The 14,209-nt window shown below is 40.4% G+C and overlaps 1 protein-coding gene across 1 annotated transcript; it reads right to left on the reverse strand.

Annotated features, from left to right (window-relative positions):
- Positions 1 to 645: 645 nt before the first annotated feature.
- On the reverse strand, positions 646 to 5,673 carry LOC104112759 (uncharacterized membrane protein At3g27390). The gene is made up of 10 exons (XM_009622767.4): positions 5,443 to 5,673; positions 4,868 to 4,976; positions 4,353 to 4,545; positions 3,715 to 3,851; positions 3,335 to 3,623; positions 3,131 to 3,237; positions 2,594 to 2,750; positions 2,318 to 2,513; positions 1,979 to 2,219; positions 646 to 1,056 (listed from the first exon to the last, which is right to left on the reverse strand). The coding sequence occupies exons 1-10, from the start codon at positions 5,534 to 5,536 to the stop codon at positions 819 to 821; spliced, it is 1,761 nt and encodes a 586-aa protein (XP_009621062.1). The 5' UTR covers positions 5,537 to 5,673; the 3' UTR covers positions 646 to 818.
- Between the last annotated feature and the right edge of the window lie 8,536 nt (positions 5,674 to 14,209).

Genomic DNA, 14,209 nt, shown 5'->3' on the forward strand with positions numbered 1-14,209 from the left:
AAATTTTACTCAAAATTTCATTTTCCCTCCATTTCCCATTCACCCTCATTTTAAGAATATTACATCTTAAAATAAAACCTCAACACCCTCTACTGTTCGCAATGTATTATCACAACCCAAGTATTTAAAATGTACCACATTCTGCAGAAAACAACAGACGATGGATTTGGTTTAAAAGAAAAGATAGAACCATTCGCTGCTTTATTCACGACACTTAAAATGGTTGAAATGTCAATGACCTCGTTAAGAAACAGTGTTCACAATCACTCTCAGGCACATACCACTAACTAAAACTGCAAATTGTTGCATCAGTAAAAAGCACTTCAGGTCAATAGCAGCGGAAACACCACATGTAACACCAAGATTTGGTTCATAAGACATCATTCTGATAGGCTAATTCATAAACTGAAAGTTGGATAACAATCCGCGATATCAACCCCTCACATTTGTTTTAGAACTTGCAAATGAAATCATGATCATAGGTGGATATCACAGGTTGCACTCAATTTCTCCACTGGAAAACAGGAAGTGATTGTGGGAAAAGAAAAAGACACAAATCAAACTCCTCCTGCCTGTACTGCAGCAGAAGTTCGTCGATGAAAATAATGCTTACTATCGCAACAATCTTAGTATCCTACAGGAGAATTCTAAACCACGAATATAGTCATACTACTTTTACCTGTGTTTTCTACACCAGAAAGAGAAGCTAATACAAAAAAGAAGCTTACTCAATACCCAAAATGTACACAATTAAAGCTGCTTACTACATGCTTAACTACACAGATTACATGCACCTGCAATGAGCATAATCTACATAGTCACACAATACTATCACCATCTCGACTGCTTTCCTCATTTTCCTCTCCCTCATCTTTATTTCTCGTATCCCCCTTTACACGTTGGCGCCTATTGCTATTTCCAGCTTTTGAGCTTCCACCATCATTATCAGCCACAAGACCAATCTGGATTGCTTCCAAATACAACACCTTCACCAAATTCTTGAAGCGTCTTCTGAATGTTGGCACCCGGGATAATGAACCGACAATGCCCTGCAACCTATTTATTCATATAAAAGTAGTTCAGTTCTCACTCTAATTTTAAGATAATATTAGAATTGTAAATTCCAATTAAGCGGACAGTGTGAGTGATTCTTATGAGGACGGTATGACTGATTGTAAAATATCTGGTTGACTTTGGAAAAAAGAAAAGACTATAAGAAAGTTAAATAGTTTAGTTTGTACATGTAATAATACCTCAATATTTCCCCAACCAGTACATAAATACTGAAGTTCAATATTCAACTGATGGTCTGACCAATATTGCAAATACTGAATTAGGAGTATTCTTTATGGTCAAATGGGGACGTAGTAGTTCAATACGGTGGCAGACCCAAGTGGTGGCTAGCGGGTTCAACTGAACCCGCTTCACAAAAAAATAATACCGTGTATATGTATAAATTAGGATTAAAGCTGTTTAAATTTTGCATAAATATTTTATTTGAACCCACTTGACAACTACTATTTTACGACTAAATTTATATACTTCTAAGATTGAACCCGCTTGCACAAAATCCTGGGTCAGCCACTGGTTCACTACGTGAAGATAGACCTAAAGGACTAAGTAATCACATTATGATTGCATATATGCCATACACGCAAACAGACACTAATATTTTGATTGAAAAATATAAAAAGTTCATAAAGCATTTCATAAATATGATTGCATATATGCCATACACGCAAACAGACACTAATATTTTGATTGAAAAACATAAAAAGTTCATAAAGCATTTCATAAATATGATTGCATATATGCCATACACGCAAACAGACACTAATATTTTGATTGAAAAACATAAAAAGTTCATAAAAAGTAATCACATTATGATTGCATATATGCCATACACAGCAAACAGACACTAATATTTTGATTGAAAAATATAAAAAGTTCATAAAGCATTTCATAAATATAGACTTACCTCCTAATTACAGCTTGCAATTGTGCTCTCCTCACAGTATCAGTGGATGGAAATCCTGTGTTATCCCATTCCTCCGGTCTTTCATTTTTGCACCCCATTACCAACGTCCTCAAGCTAGTTTCTTCATCTTCTCGCAATTGCAGTTTTTTTATTTGTTCCTTCATGACTAAGAGCGGCCCAAGAAACCACTCGAATACTTTATCCTTTGGCCAGTTAGACTTTGTCAATTCCACTTCATCAGCTGTACATAGCATAAAAGACATAATTTCTTCGTTAAAAGTAATGCATAAGTGAAAGAGGAGGAAGATAATTAAAAGGCTAGCCCGGGAAAAGACGTACAGATAAGCAGGCCTGGCGAGTCGGATTTTGCAGATATAAGCAGACACTGTAGAATTGACCAAGCAGGTAATTTGATGCCTAGCTTCTTACAGTCCCCCTTGACGATACATTCCTCAATATCTTTGACATCTATCAAGCCTTCACGTAAGAGTATTCTGCCGTTAACCTCACAGGATTTAAAGAGCCAACCCCATACCTACCACAGACTTACCATTTAGGTTCAAAAAATGAAAAAGATTTAAGCTGCAAATGATTTTTACATATGCCTTTTTATACCTGCATGGGCGTATATTGTTGGATGGTCTGTTTTAAGGTTCTTGATCCATGCGAGATAAGTTTCAAGCTGCGTGATCCTTCTTTTTCAATCTTCTGCTCAATTGAGTTCTTACTCTCAAGGCATCCGGATGAGCACATATTTCTTCGATATTGAGGCCTGGCTGCCGGAAAGAATCAGACAATCAACATCGTTGATGACATCATTAACTTACTCCCTCCGTTCCACTTTATGCGGCACGATTCAGAGTATGAGGTCAAAGTTCTTAATTTTGACCGTGAAATTAGACATAGATTCTTCAATTTTTTAAAAATAAAATTTACATATTTGGAAACTACATAAAAAAGTATTATTAGTCGTACATAATAATTTACAATTCAAAATATTTAAGAAAGAACAACCTAGTAGACTCCTCAAATAGTAATATTGCCACATAAATTGAAACACGGAGTATTTCATATCATGGATTAAAGGGTTGGTTTCTTTCAGACCGTAATGTAATGAACTAAAAGTGACCGACTGCACTATACAGGCAATACCTCGCGAAGCATGACCCTTCCCTCATGTCAAGTAGGTCATTTGTGTATTCGTCAAATATGGAAACGGCTGCTAGGATGTACGCAAGTCCCATGCGAAATGAGTCTTCCTAGGAAAACTCGTGTCACTTCAGTAAGAATCAAATAATGTGGCTCATATGATAATCTATTGAAAAGGAGGAAACAGACGGAGGAGAGCAAACAGACCTGATGGACCACCACCCCGCTGTAAAGCGCAAGAGCAAAACTTGAAAAAAAAGATGCCACCACAGATACAGCAACAGCTAAAGGCCACAAAAGGATTGCAAGACCAGCAAATGGAACACAAACCGTCTCCAAAAATGGGCCTTCCCTTCCAATTAAGTCTTCTAGTAGCCTCTTCCAACCCCTAAACAGCATGAACGGGCTCTTCCAAAGAGCAAGCGCTGTAATAAAGGGCACATCCACTGGAATTGCGAGCAGAGAAACCAACACGCAACTTGGCAGCTTTGACAACCTAGGACACAGCACGAAAATGAAAATACGGTTCTCTGTAATTAACAATCTCCGGCTAATGCTATGGAAAAGAGGATTCGGATATCACTCACTTCACTTCCATTGGTTTCTCGTCTGGATCCATTTCCTCAGAAAGCTCGTCCATGTAAGAAAAGTAAGAGTGGAAGCAAAAGTCTGTAAAATCCCGTACTACTGTGCAGCTCCCTTTAAGAGTGGAAATACAACCATCCTGATAATTTTATCAACTATAATCTTTGGCATGTAAAATACACGATTACAGTTGAACGAACAAAAGGAGCTTGCAGAAACATTCACGGTGGAAATACAACCATCCTAACAATTTTATCAACTATACTCATTGGCATGTAAAGTTCACAATTACATCATAACAAACAGAAGGAACGAGCAGGATTGTTCATAGTAAAACTACCATACTCTCTGGCTTATAAATTACACACACACACACAATGTACATATATGTTCTTTTTAATCAGTAGATTTCATGCACATATTATTCTATTGAAGAGCTAGAAATGTTTGAATCTTTTAACATGAGCACTCTTAACTCCGAAACCAGCAAACGAAAGCTCGAAAATGAAATGACAGTAGCACCCTAACTACAAGGATCGATGTCTTGTCCGACAATGGGAGATTAAATTTCATCTACTTAATATTAGTTAATACTATCAGACAAACAAAAAACAGAATTTGAGTGAATGCTGAGACTCACCACAAAGCAGTGGAAGATCTTCAATGTGATATTTTCTCCAATAGCCTCAAAAGTTGCTATCAGCGGGGCGAAAAAACCGTACCCTATCCCACCCAGTAGACTCCCAATAATGGCTATTATGGGCCAAAGAATCAGAGGAACTGGCAATGAAACCAGTAATGCAATCTTCAAAACCCATCCAAGTTTTTTTGTTCTGAAATGTGAAACACATAGCACAAAAGAAACAACAAAATACTATATCAGATACATATACAATATGTTGCATTCTAAAGGGCAGCACGGTGCACAAGCATCCCGCATTCACACAGGGCCCGGAGAAGGCCCGCACCCCCAATGGAGGGTGATGCAGGCAACCTACCCGATGCAAACGTCAATGGCTGATTCCACGGCTCGAACCCGTGACTTATAGGCCACACGTAGACAACTTGACCGTTGCTCCACGGATCGCCTTCGATATGTTGCATTATGTACTATTATAAACAATAAAAAAAGACTTATGGTAAGAAAACACATACTTTGTCACACAGTAGTAGGTCCAAATAAAATGTGCAGGCCATAGCCCAATTACAACCGCTGAATTCCCAACTGCTATTATAACTGTGACAATGGGACCAATTATTAATCCTGTCCAGACAAATATCAAACTTGTCAATATCCAGAACAACATTTAATGTCAACAATTTAATGTTCTCTTACAAACATTCTCTCTGTCTCATTTTCCTTAACCAAAAGCTCTATCCAGCCAGATTACTCCAACTTTAAAAGTGTGTTAACATCATAACATGACCAAAACAAACAAGACAGTAACTTTGAGTAAAGTGGCAATGCTCTCAAAAAATTAATATTCATAAGTACCACGCAAGTTTAAATCTTTGATTCGTGTCTGCGCAAAATATACTTCACATACCACTTCTTTGTAATATCTATAAATTTAGTACACTCCACTTACTACTACTTTGTGATATGTAAAAATTTAGTATAACTATGTCTTACAATTGTTCAAACCAAGGGTGTATGAGACAATTTATTACATGATCATGCAAACATTTAGGGGTTGATAAGGAAATACTCTAAAGTATATATAGTACACCTTTGAGAAGGCCAAGGAGGAAGAGCAAGAAGAAGAAAGGAAGAAATGATATAAAGCTCCAAAGCTTAGCCAAGAACCCTACTGGTACTTCCATTATATTAAAATTAATGGTTTACTAAAAACCTTCTCTTTACTGAAGTAGAAAACTTGATTAAAATCAAGAACCAAAATCTAAAGTTAATAGAAAGAATAATTTTTAAGGAATAAAGAGAGAGAGAGAGAGTATGAGATGCGAAGGAAAAGGAAAAGAAAAAAAATTGTGAAAGAGGACAAAAGAGAAAAAGAGAAAACAGAGCCGTTATGAGGGGTGGAGCCTAACGTGGCAGAAGAAGGTGGTAGGTGTGCCACGTGGCGGAAGTTAACTACCTTTAAAGTGAGATTCCCGCGTGGAGGAGGTTGGATAGTGTGACAAACCGGTGACACTTCACTCAGCACTCACGCACATCACCACGGGCTTTGTTTTGTCGTTTTATGCCCTTGGGCTTTGTCCACTAACGCCTTAACGGGTTATTTGACATTTTCGGCCCATTTAACACATGATTTCTTTCACTTTTTAGTGAATGCCAGAAATTATTTATATTTGATAATCGAAAAAGTATATAAAATTTATATAATTTTTATATATAACATATATTTTTTAACTATTATTTTAAGAGCGATTATACAGTATCATTTTTCCTTGGAAGAAATTCAAAAATAGTCAGATTTATAAGTGATAATTCAAAAATAGCCACAGTTTCAAAAGTCATCGAAATTTAGTCACTTTTCATGTAAAGATAAATCTGAACGAAAACACTGTGCAAAATTCGGAAAAATACTCTATTATACTGGAGTTCCAGCAAAGTATACTGGAACTCCAGTATATTATACTGGAGCCAGCAAAGTATACCGATCCAGCATAATATGCTGGAAGTTCATACACAGGTGCACCGAACTCCAGTATATTATGTTGGAGCGGTCTCTGTTGCAGCAAAATAGTGACTATTTTTCAATAATTTAGTAAATGTCGGCTATTTTTGAATGACCAATCCGAAAACTGGCTAGCCCGTACTATTTTAACTGTTCCCTTTAACTAATATAGGCCTGTCCATGGGCTTTAGAAAGTCCTTTTGGAGTCGTAACGGGTTAGTACACAAACGGCAATTCTTAGGGCTACTATTTAAGGATTAATTAGTATTTAATTTGTCCTGAAAATTGAACTAAAAATAATAAATTCAGGATAATTCAGGATATTTGTGTCCCAAAAATTAACTTGAAAATTTAAATTTTGGAATAAATTACTTAATTCCTAAATAGCAATCATTTAGAGTGACCACTTCACATTATTTCTACCATCGTAACGAATATTTGGACATCCTGTTTATGGACGCTCAATTTTTCCTCAGCTTATACATCAACTTATACTCTTATCACAAAATACAAATAAAAAAAGGATATGTATATGATATGACAGTAAATACTTTTTTGGTGTTTGTAGCACAAGAATATTTTTTAAATAAAAATGATAGAAAATAATTCCTTTTCTGGCAGGAGTCATTTGTTTTTTCTTTACAGTTATATTCCTACATGTTTACCTCTTTGAGATTCAATCATTTTTATTTCTTGCTTTGGAACCAGGTATATATCATAAAGTTTTTAATTTAACTAATGAATCTCTAACATTTGTTTTCATCAAATGATTAAAGAACTAAATCCACTTAATTGCGAAAAGGAAAATATACCAATTATAAATTTGGCGGTCGGAACTTAAAATTTAAGAATTTGCTTTCTGTAATTGTAACCTATGTGTTACTCTACGGTAAAAAGTTATTGTCTACCTCAAAATTGGATAACAATTAAATTTGTACGCGATTTTAATGATACGTAGTTTAATTTAACATGAATAATTAAGAATATCAGATAAATGAATTAGAGACGAAATAAACGATCAAACCAATTGTAATATTATGTCCAAGCCTGAACTTGGATTGAATGGTGACCTCGTCCTCGATTGGACCCTCGGTTCGAGCCCAGCTGTGAATGAAAAACATAACAAATGAGCAAAGTCTTTTACAGTAGCTGCAGGAAATAAACTTTTATTACTTTGATTTGCGTGTTACAATGTGTTAGACTAAAGAAAAACTTTCTCTTTATATAATAGGAGAGCTTCAATCTTAGTGTAAGTCAAAAAAAAAGGTAAAAATCTTCTTTTCTCGGTAATTGTTGATCCATAACCGACATCGAGCGAGATTCACGCCGTGATATCCGGTTGAGGGCGAGTTTCACGCCCCTCTATTCGTCATGCATAACCGTTCACCGTGTCTCCCGAGGTCTAAAACTTATACTCGACCCGGGTGCGTCGCTTTACCATATCTGATGCCAGATGTACCGTTCACTCTTCCTGGATCTCGATACGAAGGGTCTCTGACCTCAATTGCAATCTTCCGGATCCATGCTCCCCCTTCGTTCTCTCATCGGGGAATAGGGGTAGACATTGCCCCCGATTTTACCCGTACACAAATAGTCTCCTCGTTTCCGGAGGGTAGATTTATCGAAGCGACGGAAAACGAAAAGTGAACCCCGGTTCCTTCCTTTGTACGCTACGACCGAGTTGTTGGGTCAACGAAACGTCACATCAGTCGCGTCGTTCTGACTTCGGACATGTGTCAGCCGCCGGTTGACTGTCATCGAATGTGAAATGTTGTGCATTGATTGTTCTCCCCCTATAAAAACTCCGACTCTTTTTCACTTCTCCACTTTCCGATTCTAGAACTCTTCAATTTACCCTCGAATCCCCTACTTGCCTTTAACTCATTCAAATCTTCATACATTTCTCCTTGGACCTTCATATCTTCATCCTCAATATTCATACATTCTCTTTGAATCTTCAACCCATACCTTCATCCCATCTTCGAATCCTCATATTTTTTCTTCAAACCATCATATTTTTTTAGATCTCAATGGCAAAAACTTTCAAATCTATGCCTTAGCAAACTGCTCATTCATCTTCCAACCCGGCCACAGACGCTGAGGTGACCATTCCTGAGGTGGCCCGGGAGCCTCCCTTGAAGAGCTTTGTACCAGGGGGTTTCTCTATCGGGAACGAATTCAACATCGAGAAGGCATCTAGTCAACAAGACCGAGGCGACGGAGCATGGAGGTACATATGCTCTATTACCGAGAAAACACTACCCACAGTCCGGGTGGACTGTAACTGGGAGGGCAAAGAGGTGATCGTCCCGGGCCCAACGACGCATCACAACTCACGCGGAGGGGGTACTTAAGTGTTTACACTTACCCCTTCACGCTCGCCTCGGTGGACCCCATAGTCCCCGAGTTCTGTAAAAGGTACGTGGTCTATCTTGGGCAGATCCACTCGTCCTTTTGGAGGATCATAATCCTTCTCCGACACTTCGTGAACAACACCGAAGCACCTCAGTTCACCCTCGACCATCTGCTTCGTCTATACAGTCCCCAAATCTTTCGAGGGGGTTGATCAAGATCGTTCGCCAGCAAACAAGGCTCCGTTCTTGAGCATCGACAAGGACCGAGATCAAGGCTGACAGGGGAGGTTCGTTCGGGTGAAAACCGAAGACCTCATCTTCTCTAAATTTTTACCGTTCCCGGAGAAGTGGAACGCCTCCCGTAAGTCTTTTCCTTCTCGAGTATTTGGCATTCTCTTTTATTCTCTTTCTAATTGCTTGTGTTTGTCGTTTGTGTAGCGGTTCCCCAGGTTCCTAATGCAGTCCCCCCGCTTCAAGGAGTGGATCGAGGGGATCTGAAAATAGATGCCATACTCCGAGCGCGCATGACGCAAGCTCTCGAAGGGAAAGTGAGAGGCCCGTTCCCATGGTGAGGCTTTCTCCCAATTTATCACCTTTGTACTTTTGACTTACACATCGCTAAGTCTTCTTTCTTCTTATAGGTTTGCCCAAGACCACTGAGCTCAGGCCCTTGGATGAGGATAAGGATCCGTCCTCGCTTGCCGAACCCTCCGCTTCGGGACACCCCGGGGCTGCCGCAAAGGAGGAGAAAAAGAATAAGAATAGGAAGTCCTCGGGTTCCTAGGATGCCGAGGCGAAGAAGAAGAATGTGACCATCTGGTTCCAGGAAATCAAAAAGAGCACCAAGTCCAGGGGACCGGACCCCGAATCCCTCTACCGTCTCAGGGATTATCCCGAGGACGACGACCTTGAGTTCATTGCCCTCAACAAGGGGGAGCGGGCGAAAACCAGGAAAGGTGACCACAAGGTCGATCCACCTCTAGCTCGGGAACTTATAATCCTCATAGAGTATTAAGGCGAGATTATAGCTAAAGGGTTAAGGATTAATCCGGCAATTGGAAAAATAAATAGCCCTAGATCCTTTTACCCTTGAATTCAATTTTAGTCTTGATTATTACTAATTTTATTGTCATTTTTCCTTAGCTAAATAAATTCCACTGATTATTCATAAAACTCTTGCATCTGTAAGTTGTCTGAGCTTATCATTAGCATTATTTAAAGTTGTAGTAAATAGGTTAGTTCCCTGTGGGATTCGACTCCGGACTTGAATCGGGTTATATTTGAAGCGACCGCTTAGTCCTTTTTACAAGGCATAGTTGGGCGTGATCACCCGCGACCCCTCAATTTAATTTGTACGCGATTTTAACGATACGTAGTTTAATTTAACATGAATAATTAAGAATATCAGATAAATGAATTAGAGATGAAATAAACGATCAAACCAATTGCAATGTTATGTCCAAGCCTGAACTTGGATTGAATGGTGACCTCGTCCTCGATTGGACCCTCGGTTCGAGCCCAGCTGTGAATGAAAAACATAACAAATGAGCAAAGTCTTTTATAGTAGCTGCAGGAAATAAACTTTTATTACTTTGATTTGCGTGTTACAATGTGTTAGACTAAAGAAAAACTTTCTCTTTATATAGTAGGAGAGCTTCAATCTTAGTGTAAGTCTAAAAAAAAGGTAAAAGTCTTCTTTTCTCGGTAATTGTTGATCCATAACCGACATCGAGCGAGATTCACTCCGTGATATCCGGTTGAGGGCGAGTTTCACGCCCCTCTATTCGTCATGCATAACCGTTCAACGTGTCTCCCGAGGTCTAAAACTTATACTCGACCCGGGTGCGTCGCTTTACCATATCTGATGCCAGATGTACCGTTCACTCTTCCTGGGTCTCGATACGAAGGGTCTCTGAGCTCAATTGCAATCTTCCGGATCCATGCTCCCCTTTCGTTCTCTCATCGGGGAATAGGGGCAGACATTGCCCCTGATTTTACCCTTACACAAATAGTCTCCTCATTTCCGAAGGGTAGATTTATCGAAGCGACGGAAAACGAAAAGTGAACCCCGGTTCCTTCCTTTGTACGCTACAACCGAGTTTTTGGGTCAACGAAACGTCACATCAGTCGCGTCGTTCTGACTTCGGACATGTGTCAGCCGCCGGTTGACTGTCATCAAATGTGAAATGTCGTGCATTGATTGTTCTCCCCCTATAAAAACTCTGACTCTTTTTCACTTCTCCACTTTTCGATTCTAGAACTCTTCGATTTACCCTCGAATCCCCTACTTGCCTTTAACTCATTCAAATCTTCATACATTTCTCCTTGGACCTTCATATCTTCATCCTCAATCTTCATACATTCTCTTTGAATCTTCAACCCATACCTTCATCCCATCTTCGAATCCTCATATTTTTTCTTTAAACCTTCATATTTTTTTAGATCTCAATGGCAAAAACTTTCAAATTTGTGCCTTAGCAAACTGCTCATTCATCTTCCAACCCGGCCACAGACGCTGAGGTGACCATTCCTGAGGTGGCCCGGGAGCCTCCCTTGAAGAGCTTTGTACCAGGGGGTTTCTCTATTGGGAACGAATTCAACGTCGAGAAGGCATCTAGTCAACAAGACCGAGGCGAGGGAGCATGGAGGTACATATGCTCTATTACTGAGAAAACACTACCCACAGTCCGGGTGGACTGTAACTGGGAGGGCAAAGAGGTGATCATCCCGGGCCCAACAACGCATCACCACTCACGTGGAGGGGGTACTTAAGTGTTTACACTTACCCCTTCACGCTCGCCTTGGTGGACCCCATAGTCCCCGAGTTCTGTAAAAGGTACGTGGTCTATCTTGGGCAGATCCACTTGTCCTTTTGGAGGATCATAATCCTCCTCTGACACTTCGTGAACAACACCGAAGCACCTTAGTTCACCCTCAACCATCTGCTTCGTCTATACAGTCTCCAAATCTTTCGAGGGGATTGATCAAGATCGTTCGCCAACAAACAAGGCTCCGTTCTTGAGCATCGACAAGGACCGAGATCAAGGCTGGCAGGGGAGGTTCGTTCGGGTGAAAACCGAAGACCTCATCTTCTCTAAATTTTTACCATTCCCGGAGAAGTGGAACGCCTCCCGTAAGTCTTTTCCTTCTCGAGTATTTGGCATTCTCTTTTATTCTCTTTCTAATTGCTTGTGTTTGTCGTTTGTGTAGCGGTTCCCCAGGTTCCTAATGCAGTCCCCCCGCTTCAAGGAGTGGATCGAGGGGATCTGAAAATAGATGCCATACTCCGAGCGCGCATGACGCAAGCTCTCGAAGGGAAAGTGAGAGGCCTGTTCCCATGGTGAGGCTTTCTCCCAATTTATCACCTTTGTACTTTTGACTTACACATCGCTAAGTCTTCTTTCTTCTTATAGGTTTGCCCAAGACCACTGAGCTCAGGCCCTTGGATGAGGATAAGGATCCGTCCTCGCTTGCCTAACCCTCCGCTTCGGGACACCCCGGGGCTGCCGCAAAGGAGGAGAAAAAGAATAAGAATAGGAAGTCCTCGGGTTCCTAGGATGCCGAGGCGAAGAAGAAGAATGTGACCATCTGGTTCCAGGAAATCAAAAAGAGCACCAAGTCCAGGGGACCGGACCCCGAATCCCTCTACCGTCTCAGGGATTATCCCGAGGACGACGACCTTGAGTTCATTGCCCTCAACAAGGGGGAGCAGGCAAAAACCGGGAAAGGTGACCACAAGGTCGATCCACCTCTAGCTCGGGAACTCATAATCCTCATAGAGTATTACGGCGAGATTATAGCTAAAGGGTAAAGGATTAATCCGGCAATTGGAAAAATCAATAGCCCTAGATCCTTTTACCCTTGAATTCAATTTTAGTCTTGATTATTACTAATTTTATTGTCATTTTTCCTTAGCTAAATAAATTCCACTGATTATTCATAAAACTCTTGCATCTGTAAGTTGTCTGAGCTTATCATTAGCATTATTTAAAGTTGTAGTAAAGAGGTTAGTTCCCTGTGGGATTCGACTCCGGACTTGAACTGGGTTATATTTGAAGCGACCGCTTAGTCCTTTTTACAAGGCATAGTTGGGCGTGATCACCCGCGACCCCTCAATTTAATTTGTACGCGATTTTAACGATACGTAGTTTAATTTAACATGAATAATTAAGAATATCAGATAAATGAATTAGAGACGAAATAAATGATCAAACCAATTGCAATGTTATGTCCAAGCCTGAACTTGGATTGAATGGTGACCTCGTCCTCGATTGGACCCTCGGTTTGAGCCCAGCTGTGAATGAAAAACATAACAAATGAGCAAAGTCTTTTACAGTAGCTGCAGGAAATAAACTTTTATTACTTTGATTTGCGTGTTACAATGTGTTAGACTAAAGAAAAACTTTCTCTTTATATAGTAGGAGAGCTTCAATCTTAGTGTAAGTCTAAAAAAAAGGTAAAAATCTTCTTTTCTCGGTAATTGTTGATCCATAACCGACATCGAGCGAGATTCACGCCGTGATATCCGGTTGAGGGCGAGTTTCACGCCCCTCTATTCGTCATGCATAACCGTTCACCGTGTCTCCCGAGGTCTAAAACTTATACTCGACCCGGGTGCGTCGCTTTACCATATCTGATGCCAGATGTACCGTTCACTCTTCCTGGGTCTCGATACGAAGGGTCTCTGACCTCAATTGCAATCTTCCGGATCCATGCTCCCCCTTCGTTCTCTCATCGGGGAATAGGCGTAGACATTGCCCCCGATTTTACCCATACACAAATAGTCTCCTCGTTTCCGGAGGGTAGATTTATCGAAGCGACGGAAAATGAAAAGTGAACCCCGGTTCCTTCCTTTTTACGCTACGACCGAGTTGTTGGGTCAACGAAACATCACATCAGTCGCGTCATTCTAACTTCGGACATGTGTCAGTCGCCGGTTGACTGTCATCGAATGTGAAATGTCGTGCATTGATTGTTCTCCCCCTATAAAAACTCCGACTCTTTTTCACTTCTCCACTTTCCGATTCAAGAACTCTTCGATTTACCCTCGAATCCCCTACTTGCCTTTAACTCATTCAAATCTTCATACATTTCTCCTTGGACCTTCATATCTTCATTCTCAATCTTCATACATTCTCTTTGAATCTTCAACCCATACCTTCATCCCATCTTCGAATCCTCATATTGTTTCTTCAAACCTTCATATTTTTTTAGATCTCGATGGCAAAAACATTCAAATCTGTGCCTTAGCAAACTGTTCATTCATCTTCCAACCCGGCCACAGACGCTGAGGTGACCATTCCTGAGGTGTCCCGGGAGCCTCCCTTGAAGAGCTTTGTACCAGGGGGTTTCTCTATCGGGAACGAATTCAACGTCGAGAAGGCATCTAGTAAACAAGACCGAGGCGAGGGAGCATGGAGGTACATATGCTCTATTACTAAGAAAACACTACCCATAGTCCGGGTGGACTGTAACTGGGAGGGCAAAGAGGTGATAGTCTCGGG

Source organism: Nicotiana tomentosiformis, chromosome 7 (genome assembly GCF_000390325.3).
Source record: "Nicotiana tomentosiformis chromosome 7, ASM39032v3, whole genome shotgun sequence".
Classification (NCBI taxonomy): domain Eukaryota; kingdom Viridiplantae; phylum Streptophyta; class Magnoliopsida; order Solanales; family Solanaceae; genus Nicotiana; species Nicotiana tomentosiformis.